This window comes from Muscardinus avellanarius (genome assembly GCF_963383645.1).
Source record: "Muscardinus avellanarius genome assembly, chromosome: 20".
NCBI lineage: Eukaryota > Metazoa > Chordata > Mammalia > Rodentia > Gliridae > Muscardinus > Muscardinus avellanarius.
In genome coordinates this window covers 1,254,780-1,270,993 of record NC_137806.1, presented here as the reverse complement: position 1 = coordinate 1,270,993, position 16,214 = coordinate 1,254,780, and the positions used below count along the sequence as shown (strand labels likewise).

The following is a 16,214-nucleotide window of genomic DNA, read 5'->3' as shown; positions in this document are numbered from 1 at the left end:
TCTCTCAGCTCTGCTCCCATCCCTTGTTTATTATGTTTTGAAATGGAATCTCGCTAGGTTGCTGAGTCTCCTACATTGCAGAGGCTATCTTCAAACTGCAACCTTCTAAGTACTGGGATTACAGGTGTGCACACCACACCCACTCCCACATCTGTTTTTAAGATACTTTTATTACTCACACATTAAAATGAAGTCCAGAGTGGTGGGACATACATACACCTGCACTTGGGAAGCCCCCAGCTATTAGCCCACCCCCTCTCCTTCCCCCTCCGTGATACTAAGACTGGCACTGATAAGCTTATAATATGTGCATGGTATCAATGGAGGTGCTGCCTTCATTAATCCCCCGACTCTCTTCTAGATGGCCTCCACTGCTCCACTGGGGTTCTCCTCCTTCTCCTGGAGCCCCTTTTGTTCCCTAATTTCTCTGTAAGTTCTACATATGAGAGAAAATATATGACCCCTCTCTTTCTGTGCCTGGCTAAACCCACTTAGCATAATATTCTCTAGCTCCACCCACTTTTCTGAAAATGACATAATTTTGTTCTTTACGGCTGACTACACTTCTATTGTGTATGTATCTTATAATTTCATAATCTATTCATCTGTTGATGAACACGTTGGCTAGTTCCAAATTTGGCTATTGTGAATTGTGCTGCAAAAAATACGGATGTGCATGTATCTCTGTAATATCCTGATCCCTTTGGGTAGATACCCAGGAGTGGTCTAGCTGTGTCGATATTAAAATACATCAATATCAGTGCCTTCATCTCCCATCATTACAATCATCGGGGTTAAATCAGAAAACAACGGTGTGATCTCTCCAGAATACATACGTAGCATTATTGCGGATTGGTCTAGCAGTGGGAAAGCTTGGGCGCCGAGAGCAGCGTGAAAATGAAAGATGACAGGGAAGCATGGGGGGACAAGGTTTTGCACTGAGATGAAAAGAATTACGAGCTCAGAAGAGAGCTAGAAAGCCTCGGAGAGAGGAGAGGAGCCGAGCAGGGGCGCTCGAGATAGAGCCGGTGAGGAGGCTTCTGAGCATTGTAGCCAAGTGGTTGGCCGCGTTTGTTGGTCCGAATGCAGTTAGTCACTGATTTCTACCCAAAGAACACTCGAACCCAACGGATTCCCAGGCCCCTCCAGATCAATAAAGTCGGGATAAAGATCGCACCGGGGAGCCTGGGCCGTCTGCCTTGGTGATCTGCTTGTTTGTTGACTTTTAATTCCTGCGGTGATTCTTGGAGTCTTCACTGGCATAGCAGCTGCTGCTCACCTTGAAACACAGGCTGGTTTTGCTGGTGGTGCCCCAGTCCTCTGGACACTTGGGCTGGGGGGTTGTCGTGGGCTCTGGTGGCCGGGTGACTCCTTCTGCCCAGTGCTTGCACACAAATTTTGCCCTTTCATCACATTTTAAAACATCCCATAAGCCCCCTGCAATCCCAGTTCTCATGGCAACACATCCTGCCTTGCGCCCTGCAGTAAACACAGAGTTCAGTCAGTGGGTGCTCAGGAAAGTTCGGCGCTGAGCAGTTTCAAAGCATTTTGTCTTTTATTTTGTGGGCTGAATTTCCAGCTGGGTTATGATTTCAGTTGTGGGAGTTTTGATAACACCTTATGCTTTTCTAGTACGTGCGGTGCTGGGGATTGAAGCCGGGGGCATTCTGCCTCCAAGCTGCACCCTCAATCCTATTTTAATTTTGAAACAGGATCTCACTGAGTCATGGAGGGCACTGCTGAGGCTTATCTCGTACGTGCTATCCTCCTGTCTCAGCCTCCCAGTACTAGGATTACAGGTGTGGGCCACGGCACACTGGCACGTCTTATACTTTTAACATCGGGCAGGGTCTCACACATAGGCATGTAATGATAGTCTTCGTGTGCTCAAACTTGCCATAGTAGCAAAAGTAGTGGTTTGATGGTTTTCTTTTTCTTTCTTTCCTTTTTCCTTCTTCCCTTTCTTCCTTCTTTCCTTCCTCCCTCTTTCTTTCTTAATTCTCCCCCCCCCCCAAGGTCCATAGTTCCAGAACCAAAGTTGTCTACATACTTGAGAATGGGAATTCCTGAGCTAGAGATTCTAGGGGAGGCGTCTGGCCACTCTAAACTTGCCTTTGCATCTTAAATTGCAAATAACAGGGCTGGGCACGGTGGCTCCCACGTATAACCCCAGTCCTTCAGGGCTGTGACAGGAGGGTCACAAGTTCAAGGCCAGCCTCAGCAACTTAGCAAGACTCTGTCTCAAAATAAAAAGGGCTGGGACTGTACCTCAGAGATAAAAACTATCCTGGTTCAGTCCTCCCTCTCCCTCAAGAAAGCAAACAAGGCTTACTTACAGAGTTGTGATAAATGCTGGTTTAAATAATTAAGGAAGTATGTAAAATAAATAATGGGCATTTTAAGCTTAATAGTATCTCATTTCATTTTATAACTATGTTTATTTCCAAATAGTAATTAATAGTAAACTTCAGAAACATCAGAATTCCTTGCAGCTGAGATGACCGATTTTACGAGTCATGTTTTAAAGGACATTCAGTACTTAGAAGTCACTCTCACAGTATTGAGGATGTACATCTTTTCAAGAGTACTCTCTCTAAAAATCTCTGACTTTCTGAAACACAAGAATTTCCTCTGATTCCTTTGCTAGCCCCCACCCCCACCCTTCACAGTCCTGAGGTGGAACCTGACTCTCTGGAAGACATAAGCACGGGAGTGCAGCCCCCGGAGCCTGCTAGCCTGCTGCCCGGCCAGGCCGCCTACCGCCTGTGCCTCTCAAAGCTGTACCTTCAAGTCAAAGAGCGCAGCCTTCCCTACGAGGCGTCATAGCAGATATGGATTGTCCCCTGAAGAGCTCATGCATCAATGTGAAGGTTGACAGGTCAGGAGGGTTGTAATTTCATAAACCCATTGCCCTGGATTTCCTGGGGGCACCCTAGGCTGCTGGGCTGTGGCTGGGGAAGGGGCCCCTGGGACCTGTGCGTGTCTTTGAACCCCCTTGCTGGCTGGCTCTCCCTCTCTGAGCCATGATCTCTCCCTGCCTGAGCTTCGGACCCTGACTTCACAAGGACTGGATCCGGAATCTCTAGAAAACTGTGAGCAAGTCAGTCATCCTTCCTCTAAGCTGTGTGGGCAATAATTTTGAATTATAATCATGAGAATGTTAACTGGGACAAGAGAGAAGACCATCTCTCCACCAAAGATAGGTAATAACAATGGTTGAGATGGGCGGCTGCTCCAGTTTGGCCGATTTTATTCCCTGAACACATTCCAGGATTGACTTTGCAGTCCTACTGCTGAGTGAGCTACAGAGACAAAGTAATCTAGAAAATAAGAATGGCACTCCCAAGACTTAAAAGAAACTATGCATTCAGTTCCTAATATACTACCCACTTAGTTAAGGGGTCCACTAACATGCGGAGGCTGTCCTTGAACCTGCAATCTTCCTGTCTCTGCCTCCCAAGTATAGAAATTATAGGTATGGCCGGGCGTGGCGGCACACGCTTGTAATCCCCGCGCTTGGGAGGCAGAGACAGGAGGATCGCGCAGGTTCGAAGCCAGCCGCGCATGCTGGCTTAGGAGACCCTGTTTCCAAATAAAAAAGGTAAAAATAGGTCTGGGAGTGTAGCCCGGAGGTAGAAGGGCTTCCAGGAACCCCAGTACCACCAAAAAGAAAAAAAAAAAGAAAAAAAAGAAATAATAGGTATGCACCACCACACCAGCTCCAAAATCTTATTTTTCATAAAGTTCAACAAAGTAGCCAAGAATCATGACATTAAAATTACTGATCTATTTTTCTTATCTAAAACTGAAACTACAAAATAACTCCTAGAGATTATGGTGCATTACACCACACAGTATTCACACGCTTGGACCTTTATTTCTTTTTTAGCTTCTGACTCAGGCCCAATACAATATTTTCTATAAGGGATGGTGACTTTTCTTAGTTTTGTCATATTGAATAATGTCATAGGTCAGTGGTACGAGTGTAAAAATAAGATTAAACATTTTTCATAGTCTTTTTCTGAAACTGTCACCTCCAATCAAAAAAAAGCAAATCAAAATTGATGGAAAAGCTGGTTGGAACAAGAGCAAAGAGCAGAGATTTGTTAGCTACACAGATAAGTCTAAATCAGAGGCTTTCTATTCATGTAAGTGTTCCGATTCCATATTTCCACATCTTTTAAATAGAGATACTTAAACCTACCTTGCAGTGTTCTTAAAAGAACAGAGTAAAATCCAAGATAAAGAAAGGGTTAAACACAACAACACATTCGAGGCACTGGAATAGTGAATTCCACATAAGCCGTAACCTTTACACAACTTAGGAACATGGATATTTCTATTCATAGTGGCAATGAAAAGTTTTATATCTACTTAATATAATTTTTAAGTCTTCAGATAAGTTCACCACTTAGAACAGTTATGACCATTTAGGATTTCGCAAATGTTTTTCAAGTAGAACAGTGCCAAATAATGCAGTCTCTCTCTCTCTCTCTCTCTCTCTCTCTCTCTCTCTCTCTCTCTCTCTCTGTGTGTGTGTGTGTGTGTGTGTGTGTGTGTGTTCTTAGAATACTAAAAACTCATTGGGATGAAAAAAAGAAGAAGGCCAGGCATGGTGGCACATGCCTGCAATCCGAGTACTTGGGAGGCCGAGATAGGGGGATCACAAGTTGAGGACAGTCTCAGAACATAGTGAGGCTTTCATCAAACTAGCATGATCCTGCTCAGAGGTAGAAGGCCCCTGGGTTTAATCCCTAGTACCACAAAAGAAAAAATCAACTACAAGAAAAAAAGAGAGAATGAACTATAAAAAGTTATCACATGCATAACTGTTTTCCACAGTCTGTCTGTAAAGGTGCACAGAAGAATAAACAATCGCCTGATGGGTTAGCAGAACCCTCAAGACAGCCCGCACTTACCTGGCATATCTGAGTTCCAGTGGGTGAACTGGACCTCCTCCTCCACAGACCACTGGAAGGTCCCTTTGTTTTGTATATCTGAAAGTCCTGTCCAAAAATATTTTTCAGGCCTCAATCCAACGAAACTAGTCAGGAATGCTTGTTCATATCTTTAAAATAAAAATTAACATTCAAATAACCATTTAAACATTTATGTAAGTTTTTTAAGTTATCAACATGATAGGTATCTTGATTCTGTGTTTAAGCTATGACTTAGTTGGTAAGAAGACATATTTAAATCATGATATTTTCACTGAAGAAATATGAGCTAACAGAAAAAGCTTTAGAGATATGAGTGAATAAAATCATTCGAATATAATAAAACCATTTCTCTCCTTCAAATGTAAAAAAAAATTGAAAATAGAAAGGAGAAAACTACAGAAACTCAAATAATTGTTTAAAGATCAGGCTACTTTTCAAGCCGGGCACGCTTGTAATCCCCGCGCTTGGGAGGCGGAGACAGGAGGATCGCGCAGGTTTGAAGCCAGCCGCATGCGCTGGCTTAGGAGACCCTGTTTCAAATTTAAAAAAGTATAAAATAGGTCTGGGAGTGTAGCCCAGAGGTAGAAGGGCTTCCAGGAAAGCCAGTACCACAAAATCAGGCTACTTTTCAAACAAGCCAAATGCTACTCAGTTCTTTACCGATCACATAGAGGGATGGGAGCATTATTAGCAAGATTATAAATAGCTTTCTGTAGTGGCACACACCTTTAATCAGGAGGCTGAGACAGGAGGATCCCAGATTCAAGACCAGCGTCAGCAATGTAGCAAGGCTCTTGGCAACTTACTGAGACCCTGTTTCCAAAGAAATAATAATAATAAAATAGGTCTGAAGATGTATGCAGCTTGACGGTGTAATGTATCACACACACACAAATGTGGACTGCAAATAATGGATTTCTCCCTGAATTTTATTCTGCTGTCTTAGCACTGAAACAGAAAATTATCAAGAAATGCAAAAAACTTTTAAATAAAAGAGAAATGCAGAAATGAAGGAAAAAGTTCAAAGAATTGTATACACATAGGAGTTATCAATACCAATCTCAATAATGTGCCCTGGGGGGGCAGGGGGAGACACAGCAACCGTATGTGAGTTCACGTCGGTGTCTATCACTCTGAACCAGGATGATGAACACTTACAGTGCAGATAAAATCACATCAAAACAATAATCAACCTCTTTTATTTAAAAAAAAAAATGCAGCCGGGCGTGGTGGCGCACGCTTGTAATCCCCGCGCTTGGGAGGCGGAGACAGGAGGATCGCGCAGGTTCGAAGCCATCCGCGCGTAAGAGACCCTGTTTCAAAAATATAAAATAGGTCTGGGAGTGTAGCCTGGAGGAAGAAGGGCTTCCAGGAACCCCAGTACCACCAAATAAATAAATAAATAAATAAATAAATAAATAAATAAATAAGCAAAAATTCAATCTCTAAAAAGAGCCAGGGGCAGAGTCATGATTTCAAACACATTTGCGCATTGTATCCTGGTCTCCAAACTGACACCACGTTGTAGCAAGTAGGTTGGAAAAACAGCCAAACTTTGTCTTAAATGAGAGACAGAAAACAAGACAGACAGAGGTCTTTCTATGGAAAGAAAGTTTCCAGAAACAAAGGGCATGTCGGAGACTTCAGAGAAAGCACACAATGCACGCGGGCGGCCTAGCAACACCAGACCGCTCACTCGATCACAGTCGGGATATTCTCATGCCCTAAACAGACAAAAATAAACAAAAAGTCGCAAATGCAATTTTTTGTTCTTGAATGTCTTAAAACCAAATCTAACAAGAGTTACTGAGCTCCTACTGCATATATCACAATAGACCAGGGGATCGATTATGGTGCGACCAGAATGTGTCTTCACGGTGCTTACAGATCAGCAACTTGCCTCCCTGTCATAAGACAGAGGTACCCGTGCTCTGATTTTCAGAGACTTCCATTATATCAGTGAGCTACGATGCATTCACATTTAATTGTTTATTAGAGAAGGATGTCAGTTGAAATACAGTTCTTTATGAAGACCAAAAGTGCTATGACAGTCATTTTTACCAAAGGATTCTTAGTATCAGCAGTATCCTCTAGATTTTTATTAGGTCTGCCTTGAAACACCAATAAATATAATTTACTGTATCAAAACTAAATAAGTCTTGACCTCTTTACTGCAAATAAAATAATTATTTTTAAAATTCTTTTTAGTTTGTTGGTGCCTTTGCAAAAAGTAAAGACTAAATGAAGCCAGGTGTGGTGGCGCACGCTTGTAATCCCAGCATTTGGGAGGCTGAGACAGGAGGATCCCGGTTAGCGGACAGCCTCAGCTACTTAGTGAGGCCTTCTGTAACTTAGTGAGACCCTATTTCAAAAATAAAGAATAAAGCCGGGCGTGGTGGCGCACGCTTGTAATCCCCGCGCTTCAGAGGCGGAGACAGGAGGGTCACGCAGGTTTGAAGCCAGCCGCGCTGGCTTAAGAGCCCCTGTTTCCAAAAGTATAAAATAAGGTCTGGGAGTGTATCCCAGAGGTAAAAGGGTTTCCAGGAACCCCGGTACCACCTAAATAAATAAATAAATAAATAAATAAAATAAAGAATAAAAAATCGTGCTGGGGGTGTAACTGGGAGGTAGAATGCCCCTGGGTTCCATCCTCAGTATCACACACACACACACACACACACACACACACACACACACACACACAAAGAAAAGAATGAATGAGCCTGACATAGTGGTGTACTCCCATAACCCCAGTAGTTAGGAGGCTGAGTCAGGAGAATCTTGTGTTAGAGGCTGGTATTGAAAGGGAAGTGGGCGACACTGTGGGAGCCTGAGTCCCCCATGTGAGATCCGACCTGTCTCCAGGGAGACAGCGCCAGAACTGAATGGATGGAGGACACAGCTGGAGCACCACCGGATCAGAATGGCTCCCACACTTCCTGGGGCACAGAAGTGGTCTGGGTTGTGAGAGCGTAGTAGGAGAAACTGAGCTCGCTTTGGCCTTTTCTTCTGTATCCTCAGGTTCCATCCTTCCTGTCCTCTTTTCTAGCAGAAAGAGTTTTGGAAAGGTAGAAAGTGGGACTTGAGGCTAACAAATTTTACTTACATTTCCTGCTTTAATTTTTTTTTTTTTTTTCGGTACTGGGGATGGAACCCAGGGGCATTCTACCTCTGAGCCACACCCCCAGACCTATTTTTTATTCTTTATTTTGAAACAAGGTCTCATTGAGTTGCAAAGGGCCTCACTAAGTAGCTGAGGCTGTCCATGAACCCGGAGCCTCCTGTCTCAGCCTCCCAAATGCTGGGATGACAAGCATGGTCCACCACACCTGGTTCTCCTGCTTTAAAATGTTGACACATAGAACCCGGCGCAGTGGCGCACGCTTGTAATCCCAGCATTCGGAGGATCGTGGTTCGCAGACAGCCTCAGCTACTTAGTGAGGCCTTCCGCAACTTAGCGAGACCCTGTTTCAAAATAAAGAATAAAAAAAGAAAAACAGGGCAGGGGGTAGAGCTAGGAGTTCAGATGCCCCTGGGTTCCATCTCTAGACCCGAAAAATAAAATAAAATAAAATAAAATAAATTTTTGACATATAGTAGATTGGAAAAAAGTTCAATCTGAAATTATGCTATGTTGATGTGAGATACCTCACAGTGAATCCCACTATTGTGAATAATAGAAAATAATGCACCAACAAAAATATTTAAAAGTAAAATAAAGCTATATTCGGTAGATTAGTAAACTGTTTTAAATGTTGCTCTATAGTACTAAAAGAAAGATATTTAATAATGAAGAATCTAAGTAATAACATTTTTAATGTTTCTGTCCTTATAAGCTAGACCTCAAGATCACACAAAATTCCTGAAAACTTTTCCCTAACGAACATATTTTAAATAAAATTGAAGCACGTCCGTACCTGTCTTCAATGGTTGTTAAATAGGCCTTCTCATTTTGGCACGTTTGGTTTGCTTCTGCAAACGTCGACAGTGAGTGTCCAATCAAATAGCAGTAAAAGCCGTGTCTCTTCCAGCCCTGTCAGTGTCATCAAGCAAGGACACAATGAGCAGACTACACGCAGGTCTGAAGGACTTTAAATGCAATGAAATGCACACACACACACACACACACACACACACACACACGCACACACACATATACACATACACACACATGCACGCACACACACGCACACGCACACACACATACACACACATACACACACACACACACACACACACACACACACGCACACACACACACACACGGGTCAAAACTTTTTCTTTTTTTTTTTTTTTCAGGTCTGGGGATAGAACCCAGAGGCATTCAACCTCTGAGCTACACCCCAGCCCTATCTTTTAATTCTTTATTTTGAAACCGGGTCTCACTGAGTTGCGGAGGGCCTCACTAAGTAGCTGAGGCTGGCCACAAACCACGATCCTCCGGTCTCAGCCTCCCAAATGCTGGGTTGACAAGTGTGCGCCATCGCGTCTGGCTTCTTATGACTACTTTGTATAGTGCCAAGCTCTATTTCAATAAATCCTGAGTCTTGTGGTATTTGTTAAACATAAGACTACAACATGGCCCTTTTAGAAAGAAAATTCATTTCCAGTTCATGTTCATTCAAGAGAAGTGAGAAATACCAAACAGGAAGAGGGGCAACTCCGCCATCAACAGGAATTGACAGCCATAAACTCGTGAACCTGTTTTCATAGTTGATGTTTTTAAGAATCATTTTATGGACAATTTACTTTGCCCTCCGAGAGGCGTGCTGTGCAGGGCAGCGACGCTGAGCAACACAGCTGAGGGCTGGCAGGGCTCCGGGCACTTTACTGAGCTGCCACCCGCCTCAGTCCCTCCTCCTAAGTTGCTGAGGCTGGCCTCACACCTGCGCTCCTCCTCTCTGAGCCTCTCGGGTATTGGGATGAGGGTTGTGCAGCACCATGACCAGCTTGTCGGCATCAATCAGAGTTGAGATTTGCTGCCTTCACTGTAGTAAGAAGAGTCTCTGATAGGAGAGCGCTCATCAAGAAATATTATAAGCGGGTTGCTGGGCGTGGGGGCACACGTTTGCAATCCCAGTATTTGGGAGGCTGAGACAGGAGGATCCCAGTTGGAGGCCAGCCTTAGAAACGAATGCACACACATACGTAGATAGACAAATAGACCCATTTATTATATTTATATTTTTATTTCCCATTTATTTTATTTTTCTCATTTATTTTATATATATATATTTATATAAATTTATACATTTATATATTTTCATTTACCTATAAATATTTACACACACACACACACACACACACACACACACACACACACACATATATAGTAAATGGGGAAAATGGCGTGTAGTTGGTGCTGAGCACTTAAGGATGTCTCCTGGAGATTCCTGACGACCCACAGGATGGTGGTCAAGATGGTACCCGTTCTGGGGTGGCCCCTTCATCCCACTTCCCATCCTGCACGCCCTGTTTCCTGTTCTCTCTTCCAGTCCCCATGACATCCTGAATGCAGAATGAGATTCCCAAAGAAAACTCCAGGAACGGCAGCGCCAGCTCTGAGCGGCCAGACAGCCGCCGCCTCTGTCTGGGATGACAGAAAAGCGTTTTCTCATACAAAAATAAAGCCTGCGTTCAATCCTCAGGACCAATACACGAGCCAGCGGCCAGCCGCCGCTCCCACGGGGGGCTCGCACTCACCGCCCGGCAGCCCCTCTCTACTTCCACCGGCCCCGGCGCCTGGGTTTGCGACTTCATCTTGCAAATGTAATCCAGGGGCCGCTCGCAGGCCCTGTCTGCCCAGTGCCCGTCCTGCAGAGAGAGAATGCACACAGAGGTCTGCCTTCCTTCCGTGTGCTGCTGAAGGAAGGAGCACTCCACGTCCAGGCTGCACTCCCAGCCCCACTTTATTTTTTACTTTGAAATAGGGTCTCACTAAGTTGCGGAGGGACTTGCTAAGTTGCTGAGGCTGGCCTCGAACCTGTGATCCTCTCGAGCACTGAGATTACAGGTGTGTGCCACCAATCAGCTCCTTATTTGACCTTGATACTCCTTTCTCATAACTGTGACTCTAAGAAGGAAAACTCAGCCAGCCATCGTTCCTCCGTCTCCCTACGGTACTGACAATTGGCTTCCTGCCTCTAAGTCTCAACCTTCTGTCTCGTCTCAGACTCCAGCCTCTCCCCCTCCTTAGGCAAGTCACAGTGAAGCGATCGCTCCCCTTCTGCCTCTACTTGAGAGGTAGCTTGAACACTGTTGTTTCGTATTATCCGCCTTTGATCGTCTCAACCCACAGCACTCGTGCCGTCGGCCGTCCAGCCAGAGTAGCATGTGTAAGTCACCAATGCGGTCTTCCGCTCCCAAGACAATAGTGCTTCCTTGTGTGTGTTTGTGTAGACGTGTGTTTTCTTTTCATTTTTTTTGAACCAGGGTCTCATGAGGTTGCTAAGACTCTCGGCAGGCCTGCTGGGGCTGGCCTCGAACCCACAATCTTCCCTCCCTAGCCTCCCAAGTACTGAGATGACAGGCGTGTGCCACCACGCTCCAGTGCACAGCAGCAGCTCTTTCTGGATCCTCAACTCTGTCCCTACTGCCCTCCTACCTTCGACTCTGTTTAGACTGCCCTCTGGTTTCTTCTGCCCCTAATCTTTCCTTGCTCTTTCAACTGATCACGATAAAAACAGTAACACAAGAATAAAAGGCAGTGTGTATTGTGTACAATACATGCATTAACCACTTAATCCTTATACCCAGATGTAAAATGGGTAATTCTTATCCCCACTTTGCAAATGAAAAAAAAATCATGTGGCAAAAATGTCGGCTTTTTAAACCACCATCCGCATCATCTATTAACAAAAACTCATTGGTGATAAGTATTGATCATTAATATTATACAGAACATGGACGTGATCGCTTATACACCTCCATGCAACCTGAAAAATCAGATGTAGCTCTCCAAGAACGGACTTCAGGATGTGGCTCTCAGAATCGGCCCCACCAGCTCTACACCAGGTGGAGGAAGAACAAAACTTTGACTGGATGCATTGAGCTGCGGGAGTCAGGGCACCGCTTAGAACCCGGCACAGAAACCTTTGACTATTAGTGATTGTTAGTCAAGTTTATCCTTGAACCAAAAGTTTCTTTCTCTTGTCTTTCTGGTCTTCTTGAAAAAGTGGCTTTGCTAGATAAGTAAGAGGGGCTCATATGGTGGGACTACCGGTGCCAATCTCAGGACCAGGTATGGGGAAGGGAGGGTGGGGAGGAGCCGGAGGTCCCACCAAGTGCTGTGTGTGTCACCCTCACAATAAACGGCATTATGATGTGAGGCCAGTAAGAGTATTAAAATTAAATAAATGCACCAGTAAAAGTATTAAAAATTAAATAAATAAATAAGTCCAATTCCCAAGAATAGGCGCTTGCATCAATAAAAGTAGGAGAAATGTCAGTAGAGCAGAGAAAAGAGACCAGAGAAAGGCAGAAGACAGGGAGGAGGGAGCTGCTGGAAGCGAGATGACCAACTTATGTCAGGTGCATGTACCATATGCAAAGCTGAACCCCACAAGGATGGATGCTCATAATGCACCAATTTCAAAAAGAGAGAAATTCAGGAAAGTGAATGCAAATTTTGGCTTGACTTTGATTTACATCAATTCGCCCAGAAGAGATGGGCTCTCAACACACACAGGCAACAAAGAGCCCAGGGCGCGAGCCCTCCATGGCTCCCTGTGCCCTCCGTGGCGCTCACCTTCCCTTTCATCACCACACAGTCCTCCTGCCGGTTGTTCTCATGGCTTGGCTCCCCACGAAGCCACTTGGTGAAGGTCACAGGCGTCCCGTCACTCCACTCAAAGTACATCTGAATCTTGAGGTCGTTTAAGCCAATCCACAGCTCATCGCTTGGCTCTACACGGGAAGAAAGACACAAAAGTGGTATAGACGCAGGTGGCTTCCCGGAGGTAGGCAGGTTATCAGCACAGGAAGGGGCTTGGCTCGTCGACACGCCCTGCTCCCTCCAATCATAGCTGTCAAAAAAGAGAATCCTGTGGGTGTTCACAGGACCCCCAGGCCGGAGACTCGGATGTCAGCTACATTTTATGTCAATTTGGGGTTGTGTCATGTTCTTTACACTGTAATCATGGCTGTACGTTTTAGCTGCCCTATTATAAATCATATCTTCTGAGAGTTATAAAAATGAAATTGAGCCCCAGTACTTGGGAAGCTAAAACAAGAGGATCGCAGGTTCAAGGCCAACCTCAGCAAATTGGCAAGATTCTCAGAAACCTAAAGAGACCCTATGTCAAAATAAAAAATTTAAAAAGATAGGAGTGTAGCTCAGGCATAGAATGCCCAGGGATTTGAACTCTATTAACTCTCTCTCTCTCCCCCTCTCTCTCTCCCTCTCTCTCTCTCCCTCTCTCTCTCTCTCTCTGAAGTAGATCTGTGATTATACTTTTGTAGAGTAGCATTGTGCTGCAATTTGGCATACCAACTGTATTCATTGTTGAAAATATGGAATACTAAACATACAAACCTATTTGATTACTACTAAATTGTTGAAAATATGGTATCCTAAATATATAAACCTATTTGATTACTACTAAATCTTATAATTTTTTAAAATAAGAAATTTAAAACTACTCCTGTTTTTCTGATTGCAGTTATCATGAACATTCTAGTTGCTTCTGTTAAAAAAAAAAAACTTGAATCACAATTAGGAATAAAAATGGCCTAACAAGTTAGAGAGAAATCAAAAACTGAAGAGCTAGACTTATTGTGGCATTTGGCATTTGTTTATTAGTCTACAAATATGAATGAGCCTGTAATCATTGTCCCCATGAAAAGTCAAGAAATGCCAGCAAAATTCAAATAACAAATAGGGTTAAGATAAAGCAACCCAGGAAGATTTAAAATGTGATCATTTTGTTTTGAAAGTCTATGGAGGGTATCATTGATTTTATGAGCAGTTCTCCTAAAAAAAATAAAAAAAAATCTAACTATCCCCCCAAAAGTGGGTCAAAAACGCACTCATTGAAGGTGTGAGATTTTATGGCTAGATAAAACATCTCATTTAAAAAAAGAAGAATCTATAATTCCTTATTTATTTATTTTGCATGATTAGCAACTGCATGCCCAAGGCTTAATGCATTATCTTTTAATGGTAAAAGAATAATTACTTCAAAGGATTATAAAGATGGCATGTGGTAGAAAATGAGAAAACTACCATACTACATAAATACTGCGGTAGCTGCTTTAGTTTCTTCCTCTTGTAAGCTGGCACTCAACTAAAGCCTTTGGAGAAGTTCTTGCCTGGCCTCCTGCTGGCTCCAGCCGATGTGTCCAGGGCCAGAGGCATGAGGAATGAGGAACAGAGGGGCGTGGCTCCTTCCCTCACACCTGAGTTCAAAGAATACCATTCTTGGTGTGTGTGTGTGTGTGTGTGTGTGTGTGTGTGTGTGTGTGTGTCACCGGGGATTGAACCCATTCTACTTCTGAGCTATACCCCCAGCCTAATTTTATTTTTATTTTGCTAGTGTCTTGCTAGTTAACTGAGTCTCACTATTTCCTGAGGCTGTCCTCCGTCCTGAGATCCCCCTGCCTCAGCCTCCCAAATACTAGATTACAAGGGTGCGCCACTATGCCCCGTTGGCAGAACAATATTTTTTTAAGCAACAAATAAAGGATTCAAAGATTTCCCATGAATCCGTCAAGAAATATCAGTAAAATTCAAGTCACAAATAAGGTTAAGATCAAAACAACCGTGATCCTCCAGTCTCAGCCTCCCACATGCTGGGATTACAAGCATGCGCTACCACGTCTGCTAAATGTATTAAACTTAACACTTATGACTCGAATTTCCAGACTCAGATGGAGCGAAGAGAGAAGCAGAGGGAAGTTTATTGCTGGCACAAGGGCTCTCACCGTATCCCAGCTGAGAGATGATGAAGTCGAACTCCTCGATACTGTGGATACTGGCTAGGTCCCCACCCTCCTTCCGGCACGCCGTCAAGGCGTCTCTCTGGATCTTCTTCTGTTCTCTGTGGATCTTGTAACAGTGACCTGCGTATGGCCACCACTGACTAGGACAGTGGGTAGGCACATCGCTTTCTAGGAAGAACAAAAACGTTTGGAAAACATTTGAAAGAGTTTTATTTACATCTCTGTATGTATAAAACCATTCATAAATATAGGCAAATAAAGGTAACATTTATTTTTCTTTTTCACATACTTATTTATAAAAGATAGACTGAACATAGTTTTTCTGTTTTTTAGATAAAAAGGTGAAAGAGTCCATCTTTTTTCCCTAATATCAAATGGGAAATCTCTTTGAAAAATTTGTACCTGTATATACACTAAGATACAATGGACTGTGCAATTTTAACTACATCTTATCATAGGCAAACCTGTTTGACGTATCTATTATGCACTGTTTAGATCATGACTGCCTGAAAGTTCTGAAGTATAATAAATCCCCCAATGACTTCACCCCCAAGCGTTGGCTCATTAGAGTTTATAGGTAAGGTAGAATAATCCAGGTAGTAAATAGAGATGTACAAAAACTAACGTCAAGTGGAGGCCAGAAAGTAAGGAGAGAGGGGTCTAGTAGAGCAGTAAGAATGTGCCGAGCATTTGACAATATAAACATGACTCTCCAGGGAGAAGTTGCTAATATTTACATTTTGCAAATGAGGACCCTAAAACTAATGGGTTAAGCAAGAAACCAAGCTACAGAAGTCTGCCTCTCACACCAGAGAAACCGTACACTAACTTTTCTCCTCTTTCCCAAAATGACAATCACAAGACTTGGAAAGAGAATTGACCAAGAGTGGTGGTGCATGCCTATAATCCCAGTACTTGGGAGGATTGCAGGTTCAAGGCCAGCCTCAGCAACTTAGCAAGGCCCTCAGTAACTTAGTGAGATCTTGTTTTGAAAAAATAAATAAAATAGGGCTGGGGTTGTATCTCAGAGATAGAATGCCCCTGGATGCAATCCTTAGTATCAAAAAGTAAAAAAATTATATGAGCTCTTCCAAGAACAAATTATATGATTCCAAGGAACAGTGAAGATGGAATACAAAAATAAGAAAGGTCCCTGAGGTGCACCCACAGCCATCCTGGAGAGTCTGCAAAGTATAATCAAGCTCGTGAACTGGGACCCTTATTTCTATCCATTAGAGATCTTGGCCATATCTGTATCTACTGAAATCACAAACATTTCTAATCTCTGATCCAGCAACTCAACCTCAAGGAATTATCATATTCATTAAAAAAGTG

At 43.5% G+C, this 16,214-nt stretch overlaps 1 protein-coding gene across 1 annotated transcript in view; it reads right to left on the bottom strand.

Moving 5' to 3' along the window:
• The window catches only part of MRC1 (mannose receptor C-type 1), a gene marked incomplete at both ends in the record, with an annotated part of 85,537 nt that overhangs the window by 37,326 nt on the left and 31,997 nt on the right, over window positions 1-16,214 (bottom strand). The window contains 6 exons of the mRNA XM_080717253.1: window positions 1,280-1,479; window positions 4,920-5,068; window positions 8,858-8,973; window positions 10,644-10,754; window positions 12,688-12,845; window positions 14,862-15,047. Of these exons, the coding sequence (XP_080573379.1) occupies window positions 1,280-1,479; window positions 4,920-5,068; window positions 8,858-8,973; window positions 10,644-10,754; window positions 12,688-12,845; window positions 14,862-15,047 (920 nt within the window). The remainder of the gene's footprint in view (window positions 1-1,279; window positions 1,480-4,919; window positions 5,069-8,857; window positions 8,974-10,643; window positions 10,755-12,687; window positions 12,846-14,861; window positions 15,048-16,214) is intronic.